Source organism: Balearica regulorum, chromosome 4, assembly GCF_011004875.1.
Source record: "Balearica regulorum gibbericeps isolate bBalReg1 chromosome 4, bBalReg1.pri, whole genome shotgun sequence".
Taxonomy (NCBI): Eukaryota; Metazoa; Chordata; class Aves; order Gruiformes; family Gruidae; genus Balearica; species Balearica regulorum.
In genome coordinates, this window is record NC_046187.1 from 23,308,189 (window position 1) to 23,334,492 (window position 26,304).

The following is a 26,304-nucleotide window of genomic DNA, read 5'->3' on the forward strand; positions in this document are numbered from 1 at the left end:
TTATACGTACACAGAGAACACAGCAGGGTATTTCAGGCTTTTTATTAGCACTAGTTTGGAAATCACAGCACGAGTGAATTTCCTGAGTTTCCAAAAACTATTATCTTACATTGAATTGGTCTCCTATCTCTTCATTTTTGGCTGAATTGCACCTGGATGGCTGGTTTTCAGATTCAGGGCCCTTATGAAAATCCATTTATAAAGAGGATTGCTTTGATTGAACTTGGTAAGCCAAGTGATTATACAAAGTCAATCGGAACTGGCCTTTCTGCACTCTTAGAGTGCAGCACGTGAAACTCAGACCTCATCCATGTAACACAAAGGCCTGGAACATGCACAGATGTGCTGCTAAACCTGTAGCAGCAGCATGCCGATGAATAAGCCAATAGAAGAGGTCTTGGGCAGCAGGCTTCAGCAGGATCCTAAATCTAAGGTTTTGACCCAAGACCAAATTGGAAGAACACAATGAAGAACGATGAGTTGAGTCATGGCTTTCCGCAGCATGCTGCAACACAGAAGTGCCCTGGAGCTTTCCCAGGCACTGCATTGCAGACCCAAGTGCAGGGCTGAGGATGCTGCCAGTGCTCCCGAGTCCAAAAGATGGCCAAGTTAAGCGTGTGCCAGTAGCTGGGGTGGCACAGGCATGTGGCAGGTGCCAAGGGTACACACAAACCCCAGACCATGCGAGTTAGGGGGTGCCTTGTCAGATGCAATGACTGTTACCACAGTCCCATTCTGGTAACCCCTTGCAGTTACCACCCCGATCCCTTGCAATTCCCTTTGTAAGCACCATCAGGCTCTCTTTGACTGCCCAACTGTTGCAATATGTTCAGTTTCTCTATATTAAGGAGGGAGATCAGTAAAATATTTACAAAATACAGAAAACAGGAAGAGGGCAACTGCAGCAGACTATTAATTTTTTGCTAAATAGGAAAATACTGTCCCTTAAGTCACATAAAATGCTTGAAGACAACTTCCATGGCACTGTAAACTTGAACTAGTATCCCTTTTTAGTAATACAGCCTAGCACAAGCGGCAGTATTTCAGGCTAATCCACCTTACGCACTTGCCCCATCAGAATCTAGGCCTGCTACCCCTGGACTACCTCTATCAGATTTTCCAGAATATTCTTCTCCTGTAAAGTAAATACGATATTATGACCCAGAGAGTTGTCGCAGTGAGGTTTTGAGTCAGATGCTCTGCGTGGGATTGACTGTCTTGCATCTTCCACTTAAAAGGGAAATAGTTTTCAAACACTTCGTGTCCAATGTAGATGAGGATTGAGTTCATTCCTGAAAGTAAGCACAAGGTCACGCCATCTGAAAGAGCAGGTATGAGCTTGCTTCAGAGTGAGCAGGCAGAGGCATGAACAGCGTGGCACCGAGACAACAACAGCTAATCGCAACAGCTAATGTTAGTTGCCCCAAAGATGGTACAGGTACGTGTTTTCAAATACAGTCTGAGAGGTTCCTCTCCCCCAAAATGTTTATTGAAAAGAAATACAGACAACCTATATGCTAAATTGACAATACAACCAAATCAGTATCCTGTAATTTTATCGACAAGGAGGATAGTCACAGCTATTGTCTTCAGGGTGGCCGAGTGCCAGCCTCTTTGGTCAGATCTATTGCCTTTACAAAACAAATGCTGAGTGCCCTTCAAAGCTCTGGGATTTCTGGTAGGAGATATGATACCATGCTGTCACCCTACCCATCTTCCTGTCCAGACACCAGACACCAAAGCTGCTGAAAGCTTCTCTCTGCTGTGGGTTTGCATTCTGTACTCAGATGTTTGTCAAGAGCCCAGTGTGGTTAAAACCACAGTGGGATGCTTTGGGAGACAGGCTTATCTAAAAACACAGAGACAGAACCGACACAGCTCCCCAGGGGATTTTTGTCTTCCACTTCTTCAGAAGTGGTATGACTCTGTTGACAGGCCTTTCAGTTTCCCATTAGGTTACCCAAGTCTCAGCAGTCCTTTCCAAAACCAACTACGAACCAGCTGCGGTATTTTGCTTGGTACTAGGCAACTGCTCCCTTAACTCGAGACCAAACCAAGAACAGTCATTGGGCAATAGCAGCTTCCAACCCTCATTTAAAGACTTGACAGTCCCTCTCTCCTAAATACCTGGTCTTGACAGTCTCAATTCTACGCAAAGATTCAGCTCAAGTTAATCATCCTGGCATTCTTCAAGTTACCTCATTCTAAATCCCAACTCTTAAAAGACAAGAGAAGTGCAGAAAACATAAAAGGATAGTATCAGTGCAGAAAAAATTGGAAGGAATAAGTTTCCTGCTGTGATTTTACTGACCTGGGTAGAAAAATGGAGCACCCGACCACAGTCTCTTGACATCCACAAGGTAATATATCAGCAATAAGAGGATGAAGGCAAAGCAGCTCATGGTTGTCACATACGATATTGACCTACGTACATTTTCAGTAGAAAGATTATTTAGAGAACGATGTGATACAGACAGATCTCAATATAAGAAAGGTAAAACATTCTCCAAGGTAAAATACTACTTCAAGAAAATGATACTAAAAGTTGTATCTCTGCTTACCATAAGTTCTTGTTTATGGGAATAAACCCTTCTTCTTTAGAACATTTTGTCAAGATAGCAGAAATAATTCCCTGAAACAGAAAGTTGCTAAATTTTATATAACCACTGCAACATATTTCAGAAATACTAAGTTTGCATTGCATAAAAATGCCTATTGAAGAGCTATGTAACTGTCTGACTTACCATTACTATGCTCCATATGAAGAACCGACTCATAATTTGTTTGTGCTGGTCTTTGTAGAACAAGATAATTTTTCCTGCCTAATATAAAAAAAATACAAAAAATGAATCGATGCCCATAAATGTAACTACATTTCGAGAGTCAGATATATTTGCTACCTGTGCTAAGACAGAGAATACAAATACGATTTTTATGAACTAAGTGGCTGAAAGGCTGAGAATGGGAACTCTTTGCAAAGAATGGACACAGAGGGGGAAAGTATGTAAATACAACCCACTCAGCAATAGAGGTGCACCTTTTCTCCCTTCCCTACTACGTTAACACTGAGGAAGGACACAAGCAACTTCGTTAGGTTAACACGACGTCACTCAAACTCCATCTCCCCCAGCAAGGACTGCATGAAGGAACACCACCACATCGACTCCCCAGCCAACCCCAACAGCTTCTCTGCAGCACCACGTTGCCCCCTGCTCGGAGCACGCGTTCCTTTTCACGCACCACTAAGAAATGTGTCCTGACGACTCATTCCTCAGTGTCACACTTCTGTTCCAAGTTCTGCCCCACAGAAATTCCAAATCCATTTTTACCCACTGCTACATGTGGTAACATTGCTTTCCCAGCACAAGATTTTCAGTGTGGTTACCAGCTGCTGCACAGACAGAAAAGCCAGCAATATCTAACGAGAACTGCATCAGAAAGCCTTTTGATGTCCTATTTTAAACACGGTGGTGAGCTGCGAGCTTTAGATGTTGGTAACGCTAATGTGAACCGCTGTGTCCCTCACGTCTGGCAAGGTGAGCACACCCATAGCACCTCTGCAAGACGGCTAACTGCATGTCAAGCAGGAAAATTAGCAACGGGGAACATGTACAGCTGCGACCTTTAAAACCATATGCTTAAAATGAAGCTGTGAAGTCTATGCATTTCCTGGCCCTGTTTCCCAGCGTGCAGAGCCAGCCTACTCCCAGCATAAGCCCAACCTTAAAACAAGCAAAGAAAGTTTCCAGATGGCTATTTTTCAAATTTCTTGTGTGCATCCCTTACAAAAACTGAGAAAAAGTCTTGGTTTATCTAATGCAAACTACTGCCAGGTTAGATTCCACTTCTCTGACACTCATCACCTCAGGCTAAGTCGGCCTGAAAGCATTGCTGTGGAAAAGGTTTTGTTAGAACCAGTCTCAGCCTTAAAGAAAGAAATCAAGTTGCTTCCCCACTTCCAAGATTCCTTCAAATCTTCCCATTATAGCAAACAGCCAGAAAGAAAAAGAGGTACCTGCAGTCCCAGAAATGCCATAAAAATGGTATTTATGGTCCCCAGGATCCCTTCAGGATCATATGGCATCGTTGTTTGGTAAATCACCTTAGAGAGAAAGCAGTTGTTACAAGGCACCTTAGAGAGAAAGCAGTTGTTACAAGGCACCTGAGCAACCAATGCTCCTTCTCTTCCACCCCCCTGCACGGATCATTCCTAAGCCCCTCCTGACAGCTGTGTTCGGTGCTTGCCTGCAACTTCATACTGCAAACCCAAAGCTACTTACACTTGAAGAGGGATGCTGATATATATGCTTTTCTCCAAGAAGCAAACGATCAATGTAGCCAGCCGCTCCTCCAGTGCAGTTGGGATAGTTTCCGAAGTCCCCAATGCCCCCGGGACCAAGATAGCCCCTAGGACAGAAGCAAACAGGTTATGGCACAAAGCGTTGGTATGCTCCACCTGAAGAGTAGCTGGTCTGCTGACCCAGCACACTAAATGCCCCATATTTTCCTTGGCCAGAGGCACACAGTGAAACACAGGTCCAGCTGGCTGGTGGCCACCCTGCTCTGATCATCGTGATCCCGCGAGCAGCTGGTCACAAGGGGACAGGCAGTATCGGGACCCTAAAGCAATGCTTCAGTTCAGCCCTGGCTGCCCAGCCGGCTGCTCCTCCTGCTCTACAGGTGCTGTCCCTTTAAAGGGGCAAAGAGAGAGACAGGGATGACTTTGCAACGATACTGCTGTACAGAGAACTCAGGGAGATTTTTATCCTCTTCTTTAGATAGAAAGGGACAATGATGTCACCTTTATAACACCTGGTACTTCAGTACCAAAGTAAAGAAAGTTTTTTCACATGATGAATGCTTCCCTTAACCCCGCTGGCCTAAAAGCTCTCTTCTTCCTTCTTTCCCTATGGCTAATAAAATGTATTTTCTACTCAGTAGAAGAAAAACAATCTGATGGCCCATCGAAAGTAGTCTGAGTGCAGAGTCTTACCTGGGACAACCTGGCACTGGTAACAAAAAGGTCAGGCAGAGCCAAATCACTTCTAACATCAGAATGAAAATCCACTGTGGCCAATAGGGGAGAATATCCTGCAGAGCAAGACATGGCGTCTCCTGCATGAGATGGAGGGAGGGGGGTATTAGCTGGCAAGTAAAAACCATGCCCTTGGGGACATCCTGTACTTCTTGGCAGGCTGTACTTCCCCAGATACAAGAGGGAGCTGTTGCCATTACAAAACTGGGTTCTACCAATAGACCTTTCATCTTCACAAATGATTTCCAGACGCTTGGTTACTTGGGGGAAGGGGAGAAACAAACCAAAACAAAAGCCCGCAATGTTTTTTAGCTTGGAAAATGTCATAAGGAATTTTGATTCATGAGTAGAACAAAAGCCTTTTGGGAAAACAGACTCCAGAAAGGCCAAAAAGCAGTATTACTTTCCCCTGCTGTGAAAAAACACTGCCAAAATTAACCAGACAAAATGCAGGCCACAGGACTCAGCATAGAGATGCCTGTCCCTGGGCTCCCCTAGCAGTGGAAAGTCATCAAATGTGCCTGGGAATGCCTGCTTCTAAGCACCATCTGAATGGAGCAGCGAAATCCTCAAATACAGCAAAGCTAGATCTGATAAAATGCAGACTGGAACACTGAAGGGTGCATGTTCCCCAAAATTTTTACCAGGTCACACTGCATTACACATCAGGTAAGATGCTACATGTTTTCTTACAATTTCTCATGTCTTCTTTGTGCCCAAACAAGAGCAAAAGCTCCCAAACACTACTCCAGTATCCTCTGTCATCTCCCCACATAACTCACCAAGGTCCCAGTTTCGGCCCCAGCTCTTGTAAAGAGGAGTTCGAGAGCAGCAACCACCAGGTAGGTGAATCCCAGCCTCTGGAGCACCCCAGGAATACGCAGATTATCCCAGGACACTGAAAAACATGCAAGCAATGTGGAAGAGGAGCAGACATGCGCTCTTCTGTAAATACGAAAGTTACCCTTCCCCAGGGAGAGCTGGGACCCACTGCACCTGCAGGTACAAGGGACAACTCCACTCTGCCACCCCACTTTCAGTAAATGATAACTCTGGGAAAGTCACCACTAAGATGATGAACACAGGGGTCAAACAGAATTGCGTCAGTGCAGAACAGCACTCCAGAGCATACCATCGACTGCCCGTGTGCAACTGGTCAGCACAGCAAGGCTGACACTGTTTTCTCAGCAGCTCAGCCAAGGAGGCAGGAACAACAGTTGCAGAAATAGAAGGACGAGAGCAAGTTCCACTCACATGGTCCAAGGCAGTAATTGGGATTTACAACTATGATTCCCAGCATGATTAGTAGAAAACTCCTCCAGAGGATTTTCCCAAGCACCTTCTGCTTAGAATTTCCCCACCTCAGCATGGAGCTCAGTGACAACGATATTGATGTTCCCATGATGAACACAAACCTGGAGAACAGAGCAGATGGGAAATGGAGCTGACAGATGTCTCATCACACATGTGCACGACAGTAAACACTAAAGCTAACAGGGTAGCCTGCACTGGCCCAACAGAAACGCATCCATTGAGTGAAACTGGACAACTTTATTTCCTCTGATTGCTAGGAATTCCCAGACAACGGAGCTTGCGCTATCGGACCTTTCCACCTCTTTCAGTAGTCAGTTGAGGCAATAAAGTTCAGGGAAGTGATTGCATTCTGGTCTTCTTGCAGTAATACCGATGCCACCAAAGTATTCCATTACCCACCATTAAATTAGCATCTTCAGAGCAGTAAAACACAAGCTGCAAATCTATAATTCAAATTCAGAACTGACCCGCTCCTCCCTCTAGATTAGGCTCACAGTCTAAGTCCAGCTCCCATCTCCAAGAGTAACCACAACTGGTGTGTATTTTAAAGAAGTGTGCTAGGAGCAGATGGGATAATTGCTTCCCCACAAGACCATTCTCTGATTATTGAGAGATTATCTTAATTCAAAATTCCCTTGGCTATTTTATCTCTGGATACACATCAGTCCAGCTCTGAATCTTGCCAGACTGTAGCATGACAACAAGCTCCTCGGCGATACTGCACTTCCACAGGTAGGGTAACCCTGGGTCTCCCACTGACGTTGTGGGGGGTGAGGAAGGAGGATGTGGGGCAGCCAAAAGCACTCAGCTCTTCTACTGGTTCATAAGGATGATGCCCTTATCTGGAGGGGCAGATTCATATCAACTGTTTAACACAAATTCACCCCTCCAAATACATTTCCACATGGAGGCAAGGTGCACACAATGTTCTCCTTGCAATTCTTAACATAAAGAATCATTTCACACAAGAACTATTCTTCAGGAAGACTTACCATGGAAACACCAGATCTGCCACCGTTAATCCTACAGAGAAATACGAAAGAACACATTATTTACCTGGAACCCTCCCTAAATTTTAACAATGTGATTGTTGAGTTTCCAGAGGAATTGCAGGCTGCTGCAATTATTTGATGCCCCAAAATCTAAAACACATTATAAACAAAACATACAAAGAGCTAATCATCTTGCTTCACTGCTTTCACCGTTCTTCAAAAATAGGGTCAGAACTAATTGCTGTGTCTTGGGAAAGATCTCAGGGATGGCATCCTTGCTGTTCTCCACTAGGGCAGCACCATGCCCGACCCCTTCCCCACCAGCTTGCCAGTCAAGGCATTACATTTTATACATCAGCTTGACTGTGGGCATTAAACAATACATTAAAGATATGAACTTGTGTCAAAAATGTAAAGGTTACCCAGAGGTTGTGATCTGAAACCACCTCGTGACTGTGTGACAAGCAGGACTATACACTGCTTTGTCCATTAACGTAACAGGCCAAATACCCTGCTGAGGCAAACTGGCACAGCGTCCCAGCCTTCAGCTGAGCAACAACTTCCTGCAGCAGCTGCAGTGCTAACCTTATCTAGATACTGCTACAGTTAAAACCCAAATTAACTGTCTCAATTGTACTTTACCATTCCAACTCTCATGTTTGAAGAACCAGTATTTTCCTCCTCCATAGTTAACGAACACCATAATTATAAGAGAGAGCCTAAAAAGACAACAACAAAAACACACACAAAGTATCACATGTCAATGAAATACATATATATGAACACACAGTTAATGTTTACCCCCCATTAAAACATTTCTAACTGTGAGATCTGGTTTATTTTATTTCTTTAAGCAAGATTATGTACAAGGTTTCCAGCTTTGCCAAGCAGGAAGCAGTGTTTCAAAGATCATGGGTGGCGGTGAATCAAAGTAAGCTCCTTCACATAGCGTTTTCGCACTGAACGTATGTTGTACTTTTCCACCCTCTGCCACAACTTTAATGTTTCCTCAAACTAGATCAATTGCAAAGTGTTTTGGAAAATCCAAGAATTAAAACCTTGATTATCTTCCAAGTAAAACAGACTCCCTTGAACCGTCCATCTGATATATATTTCGATACACCGTCAAACCGCTATTGGAAAAATCTGATTCCCCTTGGAAGAGTTGCTTTTGAGCAAGGTCTTATGCTCACCCTCGGAACGTGTCCAGGGAACGCAGCCGCTGCCGAGAGGCTGTGCTCCAGAAACGCGGGGTGGGTCCACTGCTAGCAGAGTCTGTTGTGTTCGGAGACCCGAGCTCCTTTGGGAACAAACCAGACACACGAAGGGCAAGTCAGCAGCTGCAGCAGCTGCCTAGGGAACAGAGATCAGTAAACTGCAAACTTTCACATACTGTGTTTGTATTTGTTCTCCCCATCTTCCTCTTCCTTTTGTTCCCCCACTTGCTACTTCTAACCTCTTCATGGCTCTACCATATTGCAATAATATTTGCAGATGCTCCACACTGCACCTTTGACCAGGGTGGAAACAACAGTGCAGTGAAAAGAGCCTGTGTTTGAGACGTGAGAGTTGAGTCCAGTCCAAATCAGCCACAGACTTGCCGTCACTGGGAGTGCTGCTTTACAACAGAGCTGAACAGATCCAGTTGCTGACTCTCACAAGCAGAATCCATCCCATCGCATCCCATCGGCACTTGTCTGACACTACAGACTGTTTAACGAGCTAAACCAGCAGAAAATCAATCCTTTTAAATGTGGGAGTGGCTTCTTTCCAATTGAGTTCCCTAAATCACTCTGATCAGCCCCAGTGACAGCATAAAGAAGCAGACATCACTGTTAACACAGCTATGGCAATGAACAACTACAAGAATTGCTTCAAAGCTCTGCTCCCAAGTCTTTTGAATCTAGACAGGTTTGGACCTCCTAGATGTGAAGCCCAGACTGTGATGATCTATCTATATTCTAGTACAAAACACAGCTTACACAGAAATGCCAGCTCTAGGGCTGCCAGAGAAATCTTGACTTAAGTGTAGATCCTGCTAAAATTCCTACTGTGCAGCAAGCAGACATGAAGGCTGGCATTTCTTCCATTCCTTTACGTTGTCTATGATGTCAGATGGAGACAGTATTTTCACCGACACGTTTGCTTCAAGGGAAGTAAAGAGGGCACAAAGCCGTATGTTCAAGACTTGCAACTAAACTTGCAACTAAACTTGCGTGGAAACCCAGTCTAGCACTCTCCATTGACATAAAATTGCCTGTCTGACATCGAATCAAGATTTGCCAAGGGGAACATGCACAAGAGAAAGATGATTAGTAATAAACATGTCCCTAGGTGTCTGGATAGTGCGTGTTCCTCAGAGAAGAAAACACTACAGAATGCGAGTTACTCACAGAATTAATCAGACGATCAGTTTCTCTGGGGTTCAGTTTCTTGTAAACCCAGTTTCTGACTGGATCAATTCTGAAAATTAGTAACAGTTTAAAACACAAAACAAACCAAGAAGTACTTTATAGCCAATTTCATCTTAATATCAACTACTTAATGACTGTCCCAGCTTTTGATTTATGCTGCTATTTCTGTTTTTCCCAGCTCACATATGTACCACTGAGATTCAGCCAGTACCTGGGACCCCAGTTAAGTCCAGCTATGTAATTACACTGCTACAAGCTCAGGTTGGGGGGCTTTATCCTCGGGTTGTCTACAGGCAGGGATGACTCATGGCATTCAGTTACACAGGATGGATGGCTGCAGATGCCACACATGCTTATATCCCACTGACTTGTACTGTCGATTCAGGGCTAGACCCAGGAACGAGTCAGGGAAGGGTGAGGCAGGGTGTGCGCCAGCTTATGGCGCACATCAGCTGCTCTGCAGTAACTGCTCTACACACGAGCTAACAAGGCTGCAAGGTATCCCTCAAGGGAAACCGTATCACGCTGTATTTATTATCATATGGACAGCTACCACAGCTTAACTTGTACATGGCAACCTGAAAACAGGATCTGATCTGCAAGCAGGGCTACAGTGGGACTCTGAAGTGCTACCACACTGCAACACGTGTTTTTAAAACTGGTGGCCCCTCTTCACATGTGAGGGGGTGTTATAATACCATTCACTTACTTCATAAAAAGGTGCCCAACAATCAGGATAGCAAGGATCCCCATGTAAACCAGGAAAGCAAAGAGAATAGCTACATGAAAGAGAGAAGAACACAACTCTATAAATGATCTAACAAAACCATTCAGCAGCCTGGGCTTGGCCAAGCATGACACAAACATGACAAAAAGCCTGACCCACCATTCATCACACCACCTTCTCCATGCAATACATATCCCCAGCCTGAGTCCCAGAGAGAAAAAAACAACAAAACCCCAAAACAATCCAGAACAAAAGCAGGCTAGTTTCAAAATGCAGCTCAGTGACTGCACATCTTGGCAGAAAAAAGGCAAAATAAAACTGCACTGCATCACAAGGCAATGGTGAGAAAAGAGTCGATGTGCCACACGTTCTGAAGAAGAAACTAGAGATTTAGAAACAGCCTCAACATGAAGAGGACAGGGGAGAGGGTAATACACCAAGTTTGCAAGCACGGAGATTTTTTCTTTACAGCTGGAAAACTGGAAGGACTGAAGAATAACCCAATGTAAAGGAAAAGAATGAAAGAAACGTAGACAAGAGTTTCAAACAACCCTGGAAAAGAAATGAAAAAAAAAGCAAGATGTGAGGTTTAAAATCAAAAGTGCAACAACAAACAAAAATCGAAATACTGTATGAACTGCTTCCCATTTTGTGAGAGAAGCAAGACAAAGGGAAGAAGAGGGAGGATTCTGTGTACATACATAAATATGCAGGGAAACAGGAACCAACTAAGGAAATGTTTCCCTCTGGACACATACCTACTGATTTTTCTGGGCTAATCCCTGCTGCAAAAAAGTGGTCATACAGTACGTCACATGAAGAGGCCTGATCCTGGTCAGGGCCTCAAGACTGGTGTGTACAACATAAGGAGGTAAGGTGCTGAGAGAGAAGAGGAGCAAGCCCATGACACATCTTCAGTGCAGCATGAGTGGCTGTACAGGCTTTTTAGAAGTTGGTTTTGCTGGGAGACATGCAAGTTGTAGAATGAAAGGGGAAAACAGAGCATTACGTACGGAGGTAGCTGTTGATAGGGCCTTTGTTGATGACTAGGTCACAAGAAACAGTTTTGGTGCTTGAACTTAGGGTCTTTACCACAAGGGAATAATTGCCAAACTCTCCAAAATGATACTGAATCCTGCAAAGGATAAAGAAAACGAAACTCGCTAAGCCATCACCGCTACATGCAGGTTCCACAGCAGCATTTGGGGGGCTGTAAGCCTGAATGCTTGCAGGAGAGGTAGGCTGACAACTTTGCCTAACAGCGTGATCTAGCGAGGAGCTGCCTGGCTCTGCCTCTGCCAAGCATTACCCTCCCCTAGCCCAACGCATGCTTTACCACACTTGCACTGCCTCCTACATCACCTGTCTTCTCAAACCACTGCCTCTCTGCAAGAGAAACCAGGTGCTTGCAGATGCTGGCTCAAGGCATACCATTTTGGGTCCTGCTTGTGCCGAGATCCTTTCGGCACAATTACAATGTACTCCACAGCGACAGCAGTAGGGGGAAGACTGAATTCTAGGTCTAAACAGTCAGGAAAAAGGAAGTGATGAGCCGGCAATAAACAGATGCATGGCTTCAAGAAAAAAACCCCAAAATATAGGATAGAGCTATCCAGGTGTTCCCTGGGGCTGGGCCACATACTTGCAGAGCTCTCTGTCACCCACAGAGCCGTTGAGCAGCAGTGTGAGTGGATGCTGCGTATCGACCATTACCGCTGCCGTGCCTGGTTTTCTCAGGCTCCCGTTGCTCGGTGGGATGAACGCCAGGAACTGATACAAGCACTGTGGAAGAAGAGGGTGAAGGGAGCTCATTAGTGCCAAAGCAGAGTGAGCTCTGCATAGCGGTGAAGGAAAAGGCAAGGGAAGATGCCCTGGGGCTGGAGCAGCGCCCGCTGCAGCGCTTGCCGGCGTGTCGCTCAAAGGCAAAACCGAAGCGAAGCCACGGGCAGACGCCGGAAAAGCTCAGCAGCCCCGCCAGAGGCCGGGCTGTCAAAAGCGGAGGCCAGGGGGTGACACGGAGGTACAAGCCCTCCGCGGCTCCCTCCGCTCACCTGGTGGCAGGCGCCGGAGACGGCGGCGAGGCGGAGGCCCTGCGCGGGCAGCTCGTTGCAGACGAGCAGCAGGGCCTGGTCCATCCGCCCCGGGGGGCGCCGCTCCGCCTCCCCCGCCCCGCCGCGGGGCCCAGGCCCGCTCGCCTCCGGCGGGCCCTCTCCGTGCGGCTGCGTGAGGCCGGGCGCCATCAGCAGGGCACCCAGCGCCGCCGCTGCCGCCGCTACCAGCCCCGCCGCCGCCGCCATGTCGCTGCGCTCCGCCCCGGGGCGGTGCCGCCGCCGCCACCACCGCCCTGCGCGGCCGCGGCAGGGCCGGCAAGCGCCGTCGGTCCTTCCCTTCCTTCCCCGTGGCTGCAGTGTTTTCCGGCGTCAAGCGTCCCTGGCCGGGGCGGCCGGCAGCCCGGGCCCTCCTGTTCAGAAAAGCAGGAGGATGAACAGGGAGGTGAGCGTCGAGCTTGAAACCGCTTTTAGCATATACCGCTGCCACGCGTGGCCTTTCTCGTAGGCTGCGGTGTCTGTAAGGCAGATGAAAAAGCCCCACCGACGTTCGTCCCTCGGCTGGGAAGAGGGTTGCGTTTAGCCTCTGCTTTCATGGAGAATGCAGAAGGCACGGCCATGGAAAAGAAACCACACTTTGTGAGGAGGGAATTCCCTCCCAGGGAGGTGTCCTCCATCTCGTTGGCATTACTGCTTGCTGCTGTCCTGCTCCTTAATACCCTTCTCTACCTGTACCTCAACAAGTTTTACGTCTCTTCGGGACGTGCTGAAATGGACTCCAGTCTCTGCTCTTTCGGGTACTTCAAATTAGGAGCTGTGAAGAATTGTTCCCCATGGCTCTCCTGCGAAGCCATAAATAGGGAAGTCAGGAAACTCAAGTGTGTTGGTGAAGGCGCTGTGAAAAAGGTGAGTTTGGTTTTCCTTTCTTCTGTCCTGTGGATAAAGACCTTTCACTGTTTGCTGGCTAATTAATACCCACACCATATAATTATCCTCACAGCAGCTAATTACTGTAGACATCCAGGGGCATGCGGCTGCTGATAAGGTGGAACAATAATATGGCTGCTGATAAGGTGAACAGGTAGGAGAGCGTGACCACAGCCCTGGGCCACCCCCCTGACACTGAATGACATTCAGCTACACAAGCAAAATCACAGAGATAGTGGAGCACTTGTGGAGCATGGTACAGTTGTGGCAGAGTAAGACTGGCTGGGTGGGTGGTATGAAGTAATTTAATTCATCTGCATTGCCCATTCCAAAGAAAACTTAGGAAATCGTGATGTAATTATGATGTTGGTAGAGGCGTGCTGTGACAGGTACATAGCCATACCTAAAGGCTTGACTCTGCTGGGTGACCGTAATTTGCAGTTGTGACTAAGCAGTCACGTGGACGTCAGCAGCAGCTGGTAGCAGTCAGGGGAAGAAGGCTCTCCACGTGTCTTATGTGTCTCTTGTGTGTTCTCAGGCCTTCCTTTCCGAGTGGAAGGAAAACAAAGTGGTCCTTTCACAGCTCACCAACTCAGAGATGAAGGAGGACTTTCTCCATGGTCTGAAGATGCTGAAAGCACTTCAAAGCAAGCATGTCGTCCGCCTGCTTGGCTACTGTGAACAGCAGTTCACAATCCTCACCGAGTACCATCCTCTGGGCTCCCTGAGGGGCCTGAATGAGACTCTCCATATCCCCAAGTACAAAGGCATGAACACCTGGCATCGCAGGTTGATGCTTGCTATAGACTATGTCAGCATCATTCGGTACCTACACAGCAGCCCTCTGGGCACCTTAGTCATGTGCGACTCGAATGACCTGGACAAGGTCCTCTCTCAGTATCTCCTAACAAGTGACTTTCATGTCCTGGTGAATGATTTGGACGCTTTGCCTCTTGTGAACAGGAGTGCCGGCAGGCTGGTGAAGTGCGGTCATCGGGAGCTCCAGGGGGAGTTTGTAGCTCCTGAGCAGCGTTGGCCCTATGGAGAAGAGGTGCCATTTGAGGACGACCTCATGCCCCCCTATGATGAGAAAACAGACATCTGGAAAATCCCGGATGTCTCCAATTTTTTCTTGGGCCATGTTGAAGGAAGTGACATTGTGCGACTGCACTTGTTTGACATCCATGCAGCATGTAAGAAGAAGGACCCGGCTGAAAGGCCTTCTGCCCAAGAGGTCTTGGACACCTACAGGAAAGTTTTAACTCTGCTTATTCGGGAGGCGGCCATGCCTGGTACTAGGGAAATGTTATAGGGAATCATGAGACAAACAGCACATTGAAGTTGATGTCCTTCCTATTTATTTAGCTTGCCTGAAGGGCAAAATCTTTGTCCCCAAAACTGAGAAGAAAAGAACAACTGAGCTTGTACCTTTTGATTAAAAAATAAAATAAAAATCCACCCGATGCTGGAGCTGTGCGAGCTTCCCATTGGCGTGTTAAATCTATCATTGGAAGAGGAGGGAAAGAAATGAAGTTGTGTGGAGGGAAATTTGTTCCATAAGAAATGATAAATTTTATTTTGCAACATTTGCACAAAAACTTTAAAAAAATTACAGAAAAAGAGTTAAAAAAAAAATACTGGTCCACTTAAACTGATTGGCAGAGGACTGGAGAGCAGAGACCATGGCATGCCCCCACAAGCTTTCTGCTGATCCCTGTGGCTTTGGCCCATGTCTTGTCCACAAATCCCTCACCCACTTCCCCATGGAGTAAATGCAGTAGTCACTCAGAAAGGAGTACTCCAGTTCACATCAGGTTTTGGTGAACCCTGATGCCAGAGCCCCAACAGCAGTCTCTCCCTGCTGGACGGGGAAGAGGTTGTTTTAGGAGCTCTACAGCCATTGCTTTGTGTGCCCCGTGTCCCACACCAGCAAGCATGTGGCCACTTTGTAAGCAAGCAAATGATGCAGATCCCCAAGAGGCTGCTTGCAGACATGTGCTCTTGGTTTTCAAGGTTTTGCCCCATGGTATTCTCACACGGGCTCTTTGCAGATGAAGCTGTAAAACAGGAGTCTCTTGCTCTTTCTTAATCCACAGAAATCCTGAACGTTTTGGAAAAGAGCTGAGGCATATCTTTTTTTCATTCACTTATCCTTGCTGAGTGTCATGACTCGATGAAAGGGGGGAGAACAAGGAACTGAAAGAAAATGTGACTTACCTCCACAGCAATGAGCTTTGGAAAATAAAAGCCCTATATTCAGAGCATACAACTCTATTGGGTCTGAATTCAAAGCCCACTAAGCATAAAGAAAGGCTACTTTTTTGTTCAGTGTGTTTAGGAGAAGGCTTTTGGTACCTACATGGATGTTACAGACTGGCACTAGCAGCTGGAGAGGAAGAATAATGATGCCTTAAGCCAGCAGTAGGCTCTGTTTGATGGGGTTGCGATGTTTCTCAGTGAAAAAACAGGAATAGTATGAATGAGACACATGGACTCTACCATTATGCACCTGAGGTCTTTCTGTTCTCAGACTAGGTCTTTCAAAGACCTGAGACAAATTTCATATTTTGACTTGAGAGGTGATTTGTAAGCAGAGTAGTACACGGTCCTTTCTGCTGAAAAGTTTGGTTCTGTTCTCTGCTGTGCTGATGATATTCCTCTTCTCCTAAACAAGCTGTGTTATGACTGCACTGAGAACATGCAGTCAGTTTGTATACATAATGTTCAAACACAAGTGTGTTCTATTGCTACCAAAATTTTACTATAAACAGGAAAACTTTCCTGCAAATGGCTAAATTCATACCTGGTTTCATACAATGCCAGCAGGAGACCTTTAAAGGCTGCTTATTATGGCTTTCCCTCTGGGCAGTGTATTTTCTTAAATTGTCTGACTTTTGCTGTTTTTCATTTGTGCAGTCCTTCCTGGCAGCTTTCCTGCTTTCCAGGTTGTCAGGAAGCGAAGCTCAGAAGTCAGGGTCTCTCTCCAAAAGAGAACAATGATTTTAGATGCTTCATGTTTGTTTTGGACTTTGACTCAAAACACCTTAAAGAAGCCTGGGCAAAAAGAATGCTCTCTTTGTTGTAATTGCATCATCCAACCCATGAACTCTTGAGTTGTTATTGTTATGGTTAGAGTTCTACAGTTCCAGCATGACTGCAGGATGTGCAACAGTTGGAAAAGCATCCTGTTACAGCTCCTCAAAGCCAGGGATCATGCTTTGAAGCGCCAAGAGTCAAATGTTTTGCATGTGGCCCCAGCAATAACTTGTTACCTCTTGTTGTATACTTGAAAGAAAAATCAGCATCTGATGGCTGTGAAGTAAACATGCCGTGCGTTTTTTATGACTAGCAAGGACAGACAAGAAAAGCCTGCCGAGCTTCTTATGCCCGTCTCTCTCGGTTAAGACAAGCTTCTGCTTGGATTCTTGCTATGTTGTGTACTGTTGCAGCTTGCAAATGGCCATATTAATTTCACAGAGCGAAAAACAAATGAGGACAAATTCTGGTTTTGAATAATTATCTTGCCATGGAGATGTCTCCGTTCCTGGGTGAAATAGTTACAAATTTTTTTAAGAAATGATGTCTCCCTAAACATTCACCCTGAGCGCTGGTTTCTCCGCGTGTTTCTTTCCCATTGCCTCTCCTTTAGCTTGTGTGTTGTCTGGCATTGTGTTCCAGCAGGACTAAATTACATTTGCCCTGAAAATGGCATTATAGACCTTCAAAGCTGTTTTTTTTTTAAGATGTTGTTTCTGTCTGTGAGGAAACGCTAGATGGCAGCATGAAGGTCAGCTCAGCATTAGTTATTAGCAGTTGCAGTCTCTCATGCCCAAACATAGCCAGGATCTGGCCTTGGAGCGAGTATTTTGCTCGCAAACCTCCATAAACCCCTGAAAGATCTCATTGTGTTTGCATTAGCGAGTCTGTAGTAACAAGACAGATAGCTATAGAGGCTGTCAGAAGAGCCACACAAGCCAGTTGAAGGAGCTACCTGCCCTTTAACTTGCTTATGGCATTTGTGTACTTTGCTGTCCCTTTTAATCTCAACCCGGTGCAAGCTCAACCAAGTTTGAGTACCACCTCATTCCACTCTTTCAGTAAAGTCAGAGGAGTTTGCACCCTCTCCATCTTTCTGTTCTTCCCCACTAACCCCTTCCAATCTTAAGATTGCACGAATCCTGTCCTTCCCACATTTCCAGCTTCTTTGCCTTTAAAGGGAAGAGGCAAGGCCTCACAGAGGAAAAAAGAGGCAGGACAGCCCTACATACAGTTGCCTCCCTTCTTTCCAGTTCTCTCTGCTGGCCATTCCAGTTTCCATCACCAATGACAGCCTTGGATAAACATTCGGGGGCTTTGCTGCCTCAGTACAAGCAGCTCTTGTATGTCTGATGGAAAACATCAAAGGGTGAAGAGCAGGCAGAGGCCTGTTCACCACTGGAAGCCTGCAAGCCCCTCTCTCCTCACTCACTCCCCAGCCAGCTCTAGACCAGTGGACACGACCTCCCCTGCCAAGATCACTGCCACAGGTCTGCCTAACCTCAACAGCTGCTGGTTCTCATCTCCAGAGGCTCACATTCCCAGTCCTTTCCCATAGAAGATGCTTCTCCTGGGATAGTTATTGCCAGGTTTCCTATTGTATCCCTGTTCCTCCATCCCAAAAGTGCAGCCAAAGAACCTGCACAAAGACGCAGGCCACACAAGAAAAAGGACTGCTGCTACTGGTGCTCATCTTCAGAAAACTTCAGAGGAGGTTCCCCAAACCACCCTAGGTGGTCAGTGTCAAGCCAGATATGGTTCCAGTGGTCCCAGGGCTTTTGTTTGCTGCCATCACCAAGATTAAGGCCTTGGGCCTGGCCCCTCGCCCAGGGAGAGGACAACCTTTTTGCTGAGGTCAGTGATCTGCACCACCTTGCCCTTCCCTTTTGGGCAATGCCTCCTCTGCCATCTGTACAGCAGTCCCACAACACATCCTGCCCACCCTATCTGACCAGCTAGACAAAGAACCAAAGCAGAGACCATCTCCTAGACTCACCTGGTTCCCAGACTGCCTCCCCCGCCCGGGACACTGCTGTGCCAGCAGTGGAGGAGACAGCGAGACCTAGGACATGCCAGCTGAGCCTGCTGACAGTCTGGCTGTGGGTGCCAACTGTGTCAGGGCACCTGGACCCACTACTGGTATGCTATGCTCTACCCTTGGTCTGATGCTGTTGCCAAAAGAAATTCCCAGTGGGTTTCCCAATAAAGTTAAGTCCTTACTAGGTAGGTTTGTACCACAGGATACAGAATGGGATCTCAGAGCAGAGTCCCAGATTCAGTTCAAACCCTCTTCTTTCTTTTTCTCAGAGTCATCCAAAGAATAGCACTGTCAAGGTTATGCTGTTTTCCTTTCCAAACTGCCTTCTGGCTGCAGGCTTCTAGGTGGCTCAAGTCTGATGTAGTGCATTTCTCTCTGTGTGCTGTGGGTTTCAGACTACATCCTAAAAGCACTCCTATAATGCTAAATCCTGTACAGGCGAGCAGCCTTTATGGCAGCTCATCTGTATGTTTGACACCATCAGATGTAAAAAGTATTGCGTGCATATCCACACCAGCCGCTATGAAGGTCTGGATAAATGCTGAGGAAATAAAATGAACACAACCTATTTAATTGAACAGGTTTTGTTGTTTGTGGGTTTTTTTCTTTTTTGAAGGATACTTTTCAAGTCTGTGTTACTCTATATTTAATAAAGTGGTAACAATTAAGAAGTTTAGAATACCACACAAACTTTTTAAAATCACATGCTCTAAAACAATATTTTCCTTTGGTGCCACATAAACAAAACATCAGATCATTATCTTTGTATGAAACAGAGGCAGTGCTGTTTGCCAAATATAATTTGTGAGATATTTGGCAGAATTTGCAACTGTAAACTGATTCTATCATTATGACTGTAACGTCTTACCAACAGTCAAGAGACCCTGGGAACAAGAAAAAAGTGGTTCTCAAGTTCTTCTAGCATGATATAATGCGTATATTTGTAGAGTTCATCCAAATAAATTATATGCTAGATGGTACTTTGAAAGAAGAAAAAGGATTTTATGGTTTTATTTAATTGAAATACTGTATACTTGAGATGACCACATGATTTCCAATAATTGTCAGTCTGTGTTCTGAAGTCTATAATCCAGTATTTATCAGGATTAAATGGTGAATATATTTACATTACAGTGATATTTATGTCTCAGCGATTTCTGATTCTGTTTAGCTCTGGGTAACTCAAAAATCCATTAAAAATTATACATTTATAAATATATATACACACAGAGATTCTTTGGCCACAATTTTCAAAAGAACAAGCTTACTGTTAGATTCCAGCATTCACATTTTGGATATGAAGTAACTGGATTTTCAAAACTGGTAATATTCAGCAGCTTTCAGTCAAATTTATAGTAGTTGCTGGATGCTAAGGACTTTTGGAAAGTGAATTCTTCCCTTGTAGGCCTAGAAGACCCTTTTCAGCAATTCTCTTGATAAATCTATGGGACTGCAGTGGGTGCTTTATTTAAATACATGCTAGATTTCTTTGTGGAATGAACAAAGTTCTCACTTCTGTAAAAGTTTTGTTTTGTTTTTTTTTCAATTAAATCACACAGCTATGTGTTTTTCTCCCCGAGAACTGGTTCCTGTGAGGGGTTGTGTCTGACCCAGAGCTGAAACTCCCCAGGCTTCTTTGCTACTTTGTAATGTTGAAAATCTAGCTACCAAGCTTGGGTAGCCATTAGCCATGTTTTGCCAGAACAGCTTATGCCAATACCTATTATTATTATTATTATTATTATTATAATATTTGTTTGGTGCCTGCATGCTTTGGTCACAGGCCAGGATCCTGGAGGTCAGATGCTATACGGGCACAGCACAAAATGACAATCCTTTCCCTACAAGCAGCTTTAGTAGAAGAAAATAGAAAACAACCGATCTCATGCATTAACAGCATACACAGGCGTTGTTTATCCCATCCCACCTCACCCAAGCTACAAATAAATATGCTACGTAACCTACATGGTCAGGTCACACCATTTCTTGCACACATAACAACAACTGCAAGGCCTGACTTTGCTCTGACCAAACAGCAGCTTGCATTCCGATTTCTCAAGGTGTTTCAGGAGCCTAAGACTGAAACAAAAGCCCAAGTTATAAAAGGAAGCAACACTGTACCAGGACAAGCTAACCTCGGCTTAAGAGTCAACCTACTTTGGTATTTGAACCAGATTCCTCAAGGAAGTCAGGCAGAAGGTCAACACCCACAGAACTCCTATTGCTACGGGCCAGCAAGTGGGAGATCACCCTTTTTTTCTCAGGTTTGCAAGGCTGTCACACTCACTGCAGCACCAAATGGAGGGACCTCAATGGCTCCTCAACCTAACCCTGTCCTAATCACTGCTTAACATTTGCTAACTTCAGAGGGGTATGTGGGGGAAGAAAATCTCTCTCTGCCTGTCTCCTAAGTTGGGGGTGGGTGGATTATCTGAATCTTAAATTGAGCATTCAATTAAACCAAACAAATCAGACACCTGCTGAGTAAGGCAGAGTCTGTTCCTGGAGGCTGCAGAGAAAACCTTGACACCTGAAGTTACGCTTTGTGGATGTGGGCCTCGGTTTCCTCCGGATGGGAAGCTGGGTGCAGAGTCCTGGGGCGGATCCAGCCTCTTCCCGGGTTGTCCAGAGCAGAGCTGCAGGGTTAATACAAAAAGTTCCTTTAGGTACAGCTTAAATACAGCTTCCCTACACCCCGTACAAGGCAGCCTGAACTGATGTCTAGAGGTAGTAGTGAAGTATAAAGAGCACCCAAGCTACTTTTATTCTTTCCACTTTTCTTCCACAGACATGTAATGCTTTCTTGTCAGGCCTGTTAATAGAGAAGTTCAACATACTAAAAAAGCAAATAAAATGTCTCAACTTCACAAGAAACTGTTTAAAATCCCTGTGAAACCGTGCTTAATTAACTGTCTTGTGTCATGTTCTGTAAGTGATAGACTCCTTTTTATTTTCTCTCAGTGGTTTCTATAGTTCTTTGCATGGGTGCCATCCCGATTTAATGACCTAGAATTATGCCTAATTGCTGTTCTACTCTCCTTTCCCACACCATGTGGGGCAAGGAACTTTTCTCATGATAACAGTGCCTCAGCTTTTTATTTTTTTATATTGTCATTTTCTCTCATATCATTTTATGCCCTGATCTGAGGCCTCTTAAAATTAATCTGTTCCACAGCATGGAAAGAGAATGACTTGGCACATCTTGCACTGAGAAAATGGCTCCCCAAAGGACTGTGTTTCCCCAGGCTGGCTGGACATTTGCAAAGTGAGTGCCATCCAAGCAAGGTCTCTAGACTCATTCCACTCAGTAAGGGGTCAGTGCGCTTCCTGGGCATAGGAGGACTCATTCTGAATATTTGGCATAGGTTAGATAAATCATGCCCTAAAAATACTTGGGTTTTCCCTTTATTGTTTTATAAAGGGTGAAGACAAATAACCACACATAAGCACATATCCCAAATATGCATAAAGCAAAGGGAGATGAAACATATCCATAATGTCTGCCTTGTAATAGTTCTAGTATCTGAACGAAGACATGGTAAAGGGAAGTATCGGGGCCAGACGTGGATAGAAAGAAGCAAGAGGCGAGGATAAAGGACAGCACACCTAACCCATTGTGTAGCTCAAACATCAACATCAGGCAGTACAAAAAAAACAGGCAGTGTGTGTTTGTGTTAGAACATCCTCTGCCTGGTTAATCCACATCTCATTAAGCAGTTCAACAACTTTTCAAGTTTTTAAACTGAAACACTTGCTCTGCTCCAGCTTTTCTGCCAAAGCATAATCCTAGAATTGCGCTTTTTGGCATCAGGAGCATATGGAGCATAGGAGTAAGCTATGCTGCTCCAGCATCTGAATATCCAGAAACTCACGGTTTGGGGGGGGGGGGGGGGGCGGGGAGGAGGCAAGATGTAGTGCTGTTTCTATTCTGACAACCTAAAGTGTCAAATTTAGTTCCTATATGAAAAGTGAAAGCTTGTGACAATCTGAACCTTTTTCTCTCGACACCACGCAGTGCTGAGCTACATCCCACATTATTCCCACGGAGAGTACACCAGCCCAGGCGCTTTAGACTCCACGGCTGGTAGGCTTTCAGAGCTGCTGAATTCACACCTCTGCAGGCCCGCTACCCGCCCGCGCGTTTTCCCCCAGACGCTAGCACCCTGAAAGCAAAAAGACTGTTTTATCCCCGGGGAGAGGGACCGGCACCTACTTATGCCCTCTCCCCCAGGGACTGGTAGCCAGAAGGGAAATAAAAGAGCGGTGGTGGGGGGCGATGCCCCTCACTGCTCACCCTCAGCGCCACCCCGAGATGGCGGCAGGGAGGCCGAAGCTCCGCGCCTCACGCCGGCCCCGACGGCTCGTCTGACGTCACTTCCCGCCGCGCGCCGCCACGGGGCCGCCCCTGACAGCCGTTTCTCCCCCATGGCGGCGGCGGGCGGGGGGGCAGGCGGCGGTTCGGCGGCGCTGGGCGACAGCGGCGCCATCGACTACTCGGTGCACGAGGCGTGGAACGAGGCCACCAACGTCTACCTGCTGGCGGTGCTGGCCAGCCTCGCCCTCCTCGTCTACGCGCGGCGGTGAGGGGAGGGCGGCCGCGGGGGGGCGGGGCGAGGGCTCCCGCCGGGAAGCTGCCGCGCCGGGCCCACGTGTGGCCGGGCCGGCGGGGCCGCGCCGTGCCGCTCACAGCCTTGCCCCTCTCGCAGGAACAAGAGGAGGATCATGCGCATCTTCACCCTGCCCCCGGCCGCCGAGACGCCGCCCGAGCCCAACTTCTACGACAGCGTGAAGAAGATCCGCCTGCGGCAGCAGCTGGAGATGTACTCCATCGGTAAGTCGAAGGAAAGAGGGGGCTCCCCTGGGCCTGTGGGTTACTGGGGACGGTTCCTGCGGGAGCGGCATTTAGCCTGCCTGTCCTCGTGTGGTGGGGACACCATGGCACCGTGTGAGCAGAGGTTCTGCGGCAGCGCGGGTCACAGGGTTGAGGCGCGAGGAAGCACAGAGTGAGGGAGTGGCCGTGCGATCTCTTCTGGGGGCCAAAACAAATCCGGTGTTGAAGTTAAAAGGAGCTGGGAATGTCTGAATATCGTCAAAATGTAGATGGATTTGTACAAGTTGAGAGGACTCTGGAATCACGAGTAATGCGACTTCATAAACTGAAAATAAATGAGAATTTGACTGTTCCAACAAGTGTTGCCACTCCTATCTTAATGTTGAAGGTCAGGATGGAGGTAGGAAAGAGCCCCCGTGCCTTTGATATTCCAGAGGTCCAATTCAGAGAAACACCTGTACTTGCTTCACATCTGCCATAAACGCATACCTAGAGGGAATATGGGCAAGAAATACTTAATGAGTTGAAACCACCTTTTAAATGTAAAGATTTAATGTAAGGATTTTTAAACCAGGCCATTGCATTCTGAAGGAACAAAAAAGGATGTGCTTCCTACAGCAGAATGCCTGCTGGCATTCATTGTTGGTGTTTGTTCCACCGCACACAACTCTTTGATCTCCCTCTGCCTTGCTAACCAGATTAATTTTGAAGTCAGTGTAGTTGTTAGCTTGTGGCTTGTATGTTGTGGAGGAGATGAGTGATGTGAAGGTCAACCGTGTGACTAATGAGTCATTCAGGTCATCTGTAATAGTACTTCTGAAGCCATAGTCTTTAATTTTTTTATTTTTTTTTTTAATGAAAGGAACTGAATGGAATCATAGTTCTCTGTCATTAATTCACTGGCATTTTGCTGTGGCCCTACTGTTCAGTCTTTCCAAGGCCATACGCTAAAGGACTAGTTCTGTGCAGTGACTGAAGCTTCCCCTTGTGTGGCCAAGTGGTGAAATTATATTCTTTAATCTTAAGTCTATTTCTTGATTGTTGTCATATTTATACGTATGTGTATATATATGGATATGTATATATGCACACATACATACACGTATATAATAAATGGTATAATCTGCATTGATCAGTGTTTCGTTTTTTCAGCAAGGAAGTATGAACAGCAACAGCAGCAGCAGCCACCAAAACAGACTGAAAGCGTACAGCTCTCAGTGGAATGAAGCCCAGAACTGCAGGAACTCAGGATATATTTCCAGTGCTGATAAGAGTCAGTGTGGAGCTATTTTCAACGTCTCTTAATCAATACATAGCTGAAGGCAAGGGGCAAAGGAAGGGGACTCTCCTAAAAAACTTTGTTCTCGGTAGCTTTTCTCTGAGCCCTGTGAAGTAAATGAGTGCCCACTGAAACATTCAGCATGAAAGAACCCAACACAGGACAGACCTGCACAGAGAAACCTCTGAAGGTACAGAAGTGCAGTCTTACCAATGGTTTAAATTATTTCTCTCTCTGCTGGCACCTTGGAAGTCAGCTCCTACCTTCTCTGGTAACAGCGGCCTAGAGAAAGCATGGCAGTACCTATCTGCCTGGAAACCCTTTTGTTCCTTGATCACGTGTTGTTGAATTTGCTGAATGTGTTCAGTACACGTGAGTGAAGATACTGTGGCCTTACTGCCTAGCGCAGGTGAACAGCTTTGAGAGCCCCGAGTGTTGCTGGTGGTAGTCGTGCAGGAAGATTCTGCGCTCTGTGTTGATACAGAGGTTGCTTATGCAATACTGTGAACCTTTCCTGGAGAAACTTTGAGAAGTACACAGTGAATTGCATGTCTAGAAGACACTTAAAACAAATACTGTACTGTTAATAGCAAAGGTGATTAGCTTAATTTAGTCAAATTGCTTTAAAGAATGGGATTGCCTATAAAAATTGGTATAAATGGGAAGATCATGGCTTATCCGGAAAAGACATCACACCTCAGTTGCTTTTTTTTTTTTTCTTTCTAGGTAAATCACAAAATCAACTAATTTAAATAATACTGCAGAAATTACTTCTTAATAAAAGCATCTAATCATGAAAACTACTTGGAGATGTATTGTGCTGTAATTCCTAATGTTACATGACTTGAGCAGGCCGAGTGGTGAGCAGATTTCTAACAGCAGAGCACTGAGCGTGTTTGCCCAGAAAGAGGGGTTTTTTTCCCCAATTCTGTGCTAAAATATATTAAGCCTTGGAGCAGTGGTAAACAGCACTGCAGTTCCATTCAGATATGAGGAACCTTGTTCACCTAATCTTTATTGGACTGAAATTATCTGTACTTGAGTGCCCGCAGGGACAGTAAGACGTGACCTGGGCCGTGCTGAGCGCGGCAGGAGACGGCTCGGCAGCCCCGGGAAAAGGGCTCGTTTGGGTGAAGCCTTAACATCCGTGCGATGGCCCCTTTTGGCAGCTTCCCCGCGTGTGACGGAGGTAAACACAGGCGTAGCTCAGCGGGGCCGAGGGCCGGCGGGAGGAAGCGCCGATCCCACGCAGCGACGGGGAGGAGGGACAGAGCGCGGGGGATGCGGGAACCCCCGGGCCTGCCTTGCAGCTCGGCCGCGCTGCCCGGCCTCCTCCCGCCGGCGCCTCCCAGAGGCTTCCCGGTGCCTCTGCCTTCCTCCGTTACTCCGGCCGCACGACGACCCGGCTCCGCACCACCTCCCCGTTACTTAGCGGTCTTTACGAGAGCGCAGACCGCCGGAGCCCGCGTCTCCATCCACCCACCCCCCCGGAAGCTGTGCCCTTCCCCTCACGCGCCGACCTCACTTCCTGCCGCCGTTTCCGCCTCCGGGCCGTGCCGGCTGCTGCTTGTTGCTGCTGCCGCTGCCGCCGCTGTTGCCGCCGCCGCAGCTCGGAGGCCGGAGGGCGCCCGCCGGGCGGTGAGTGGGGCCGCGGCGGGGCACG

The 26,304-nt window shown here is 46.6% G+C and overlaps 4 protein-coding genes across 7 annotated transcripts in view; 3 read left to right on the top strand and 1 right to left on the bottom strand.

The window, feature by feature from the left end:
- Positions 1-26: 26 nt before the first annotated feature.
- On the bottom strand, positions 27-26,276 carry HGSNAT (heparan-alpha-glucosaminide N-acetyltransferase). 2 transcript variants are annotated; one of them, XM_075751436.1, is made up of 17 exons: positions 26,162-26,276; positions 12,125-12,264; positions 11,496-11,617; positions 10,465-10,534; positions 9,735-9,804; positions 8,535-8,641; positions 7,984-8,060; positions 7,342-7,372; positions 6,290-6,450; positions 5,818-5,933; positions 4,994-5,115; positions 4,281-4,407; positions 4,016-4,102; positions 2,745-2,822; positions 2,562-2,632; positions 2,312-2,424; positions 27-1,292 (listed from the first exon to the last, which is right to left on the bottom strand). In XM_075751436.1, exons 2-17 carry the CDS (start codon positions 12,190-12,192, stop codon positions 1,111-1,113), a joined length of 1,602 nt encoding a protein of 533 aa, XP_075607551.1. In that variant the 5' UTR covers positions 12,193-12,264; positions 26,162-26,276; the 3' UTR covers positions 27-1,110. The 2 variants fall into 2 exon arrangements, with proteins under 2 accessions (XP_075607551.1, XP_010299023.2); XM_010300721.2 differs by lacking the exon at positions 26,162-26,276 and adding an exon at positions 12,534-12,779.
- On the top strand, positions 13,016-14,932 carry POMK (protein O-mannose kinase). The gene is made up of 2 exons (XM_010311837.2): positions 13,016-13,436; positions 13,996-14,932. The coding sequence occupies exons 1-2, from the start codon at positions 13,125-13,127 to the stop codon at positions 14,767-14,769; spliced, it is 1,086 nt and encodes a 361-aa protein (XP_010310139.2). The 5' UTR covers positions 13,016-13,124; the 3' UTR covers positions 14,770-14,932.
- On the top strand, positions 22,910-25,444 carry SMIM19 (small integral membrane protein 19). 2 transcript variants are annotated; one of them, XM_075751440.1, is made up of 4 exons: positions 22,910-23,111; positions 23,238-23,362; positions 24,515-24,635; positions 25,368-25,444. In XM_075751440.1, the coding sequence occupies exons 1-3, from the start codon at positions 22,957-22,959 to the stop codon at positions 24,586-24,588; spliced, it is 354 nt and encodes a 117-aa protein (XP_075607555.1). In that variant the 5' UTR covers positions 22,910-22,956; the 3' UTR covers positions 24,589-24,635; positions 25,368-25,444. The 2 variants fall into 2 exon arrangements, with proteins under 2 accessions (XP_075607555.1, XP_075607554.1); XM_075751439.1 differs by having other exon boundaries at positions 24,515-25,444.
- SLC20A2 (solute carrier family 20 member 2) overlaps positions 25,872-26,304 on the top strand; it is a 59,392-nt gene continuing 58,959 nt past the window's right edge. Inside the window, exon 1 of one of the 2 annotated variants that reach the window (XM_075751434.1) lies at positions 25,872-26,075. The gene's annotated coding sequence lies outside the window, so the exon portion shown is untranslated. Of the gene's footprint in view, positions 26,076-26,146; positions 26,280-26,304 lie in introns of those variants that run through there. The other variant, XM_075751430.1, reaches the window with a different exon arrangement.

Coding starts and splice junctions, on each gene's coding strand:
- HGSNAT (XM_010300721.2), bottom strand. CDS start 12,779: ATGGCGGCGGCGGCGGGGCTGGTAGCGGCGGCAGCGGCGGCGCTGGGT. Junction 7,373..7,983: donor CAAACATGAGAGTTGGAATG/GTAAAGTACAAT, acceptor ATTTCTCTGTAG/GATTAACGGTGGCAGATCTG. Junction 2,633..2,744: donor TCATATGGAGCATAGTAATG/GTAAGTCAGACA, acceptor TTTCTGTTTCAG/GGAATTATTTCTGCTATCTT.
- POMK (XM_010311837.2), top strand. CDS start 13,125: ATGGAGAATGCAGAAGGCACGGCCATGGAAAAGAAACCACACTTTGTG. Junction 13,437..13,995: donor GTGAAGGCGCTGTGAAAAAG/GTGAGTTTGGTT, acceptor GTGTGTTCTCAG/GCCTTCCTTTCCGAGTGGAA.
- SMIM19 (XM_075751439.1), top strand. CDS start 22,957: ATGGCGGCGGCGGGCGGGGGGGCAGGCGGCGGTTCGGCGGCGCTGGGC. Junction 23,112..23,237: donor CTCCTCGTCTACGCGCGGCG/GTGAGGGGAGGG, acceptor CCCCTCTCGCAG/GAACAAGAGGAGGATCATGC. Junction 23,363..24,514: donor GCTGGAGATGTACTCCATCG/GTAAGTCGAAGG, acceptor TCGTTTTTTCAG/CAAGGAAGTATGAACAGCAA.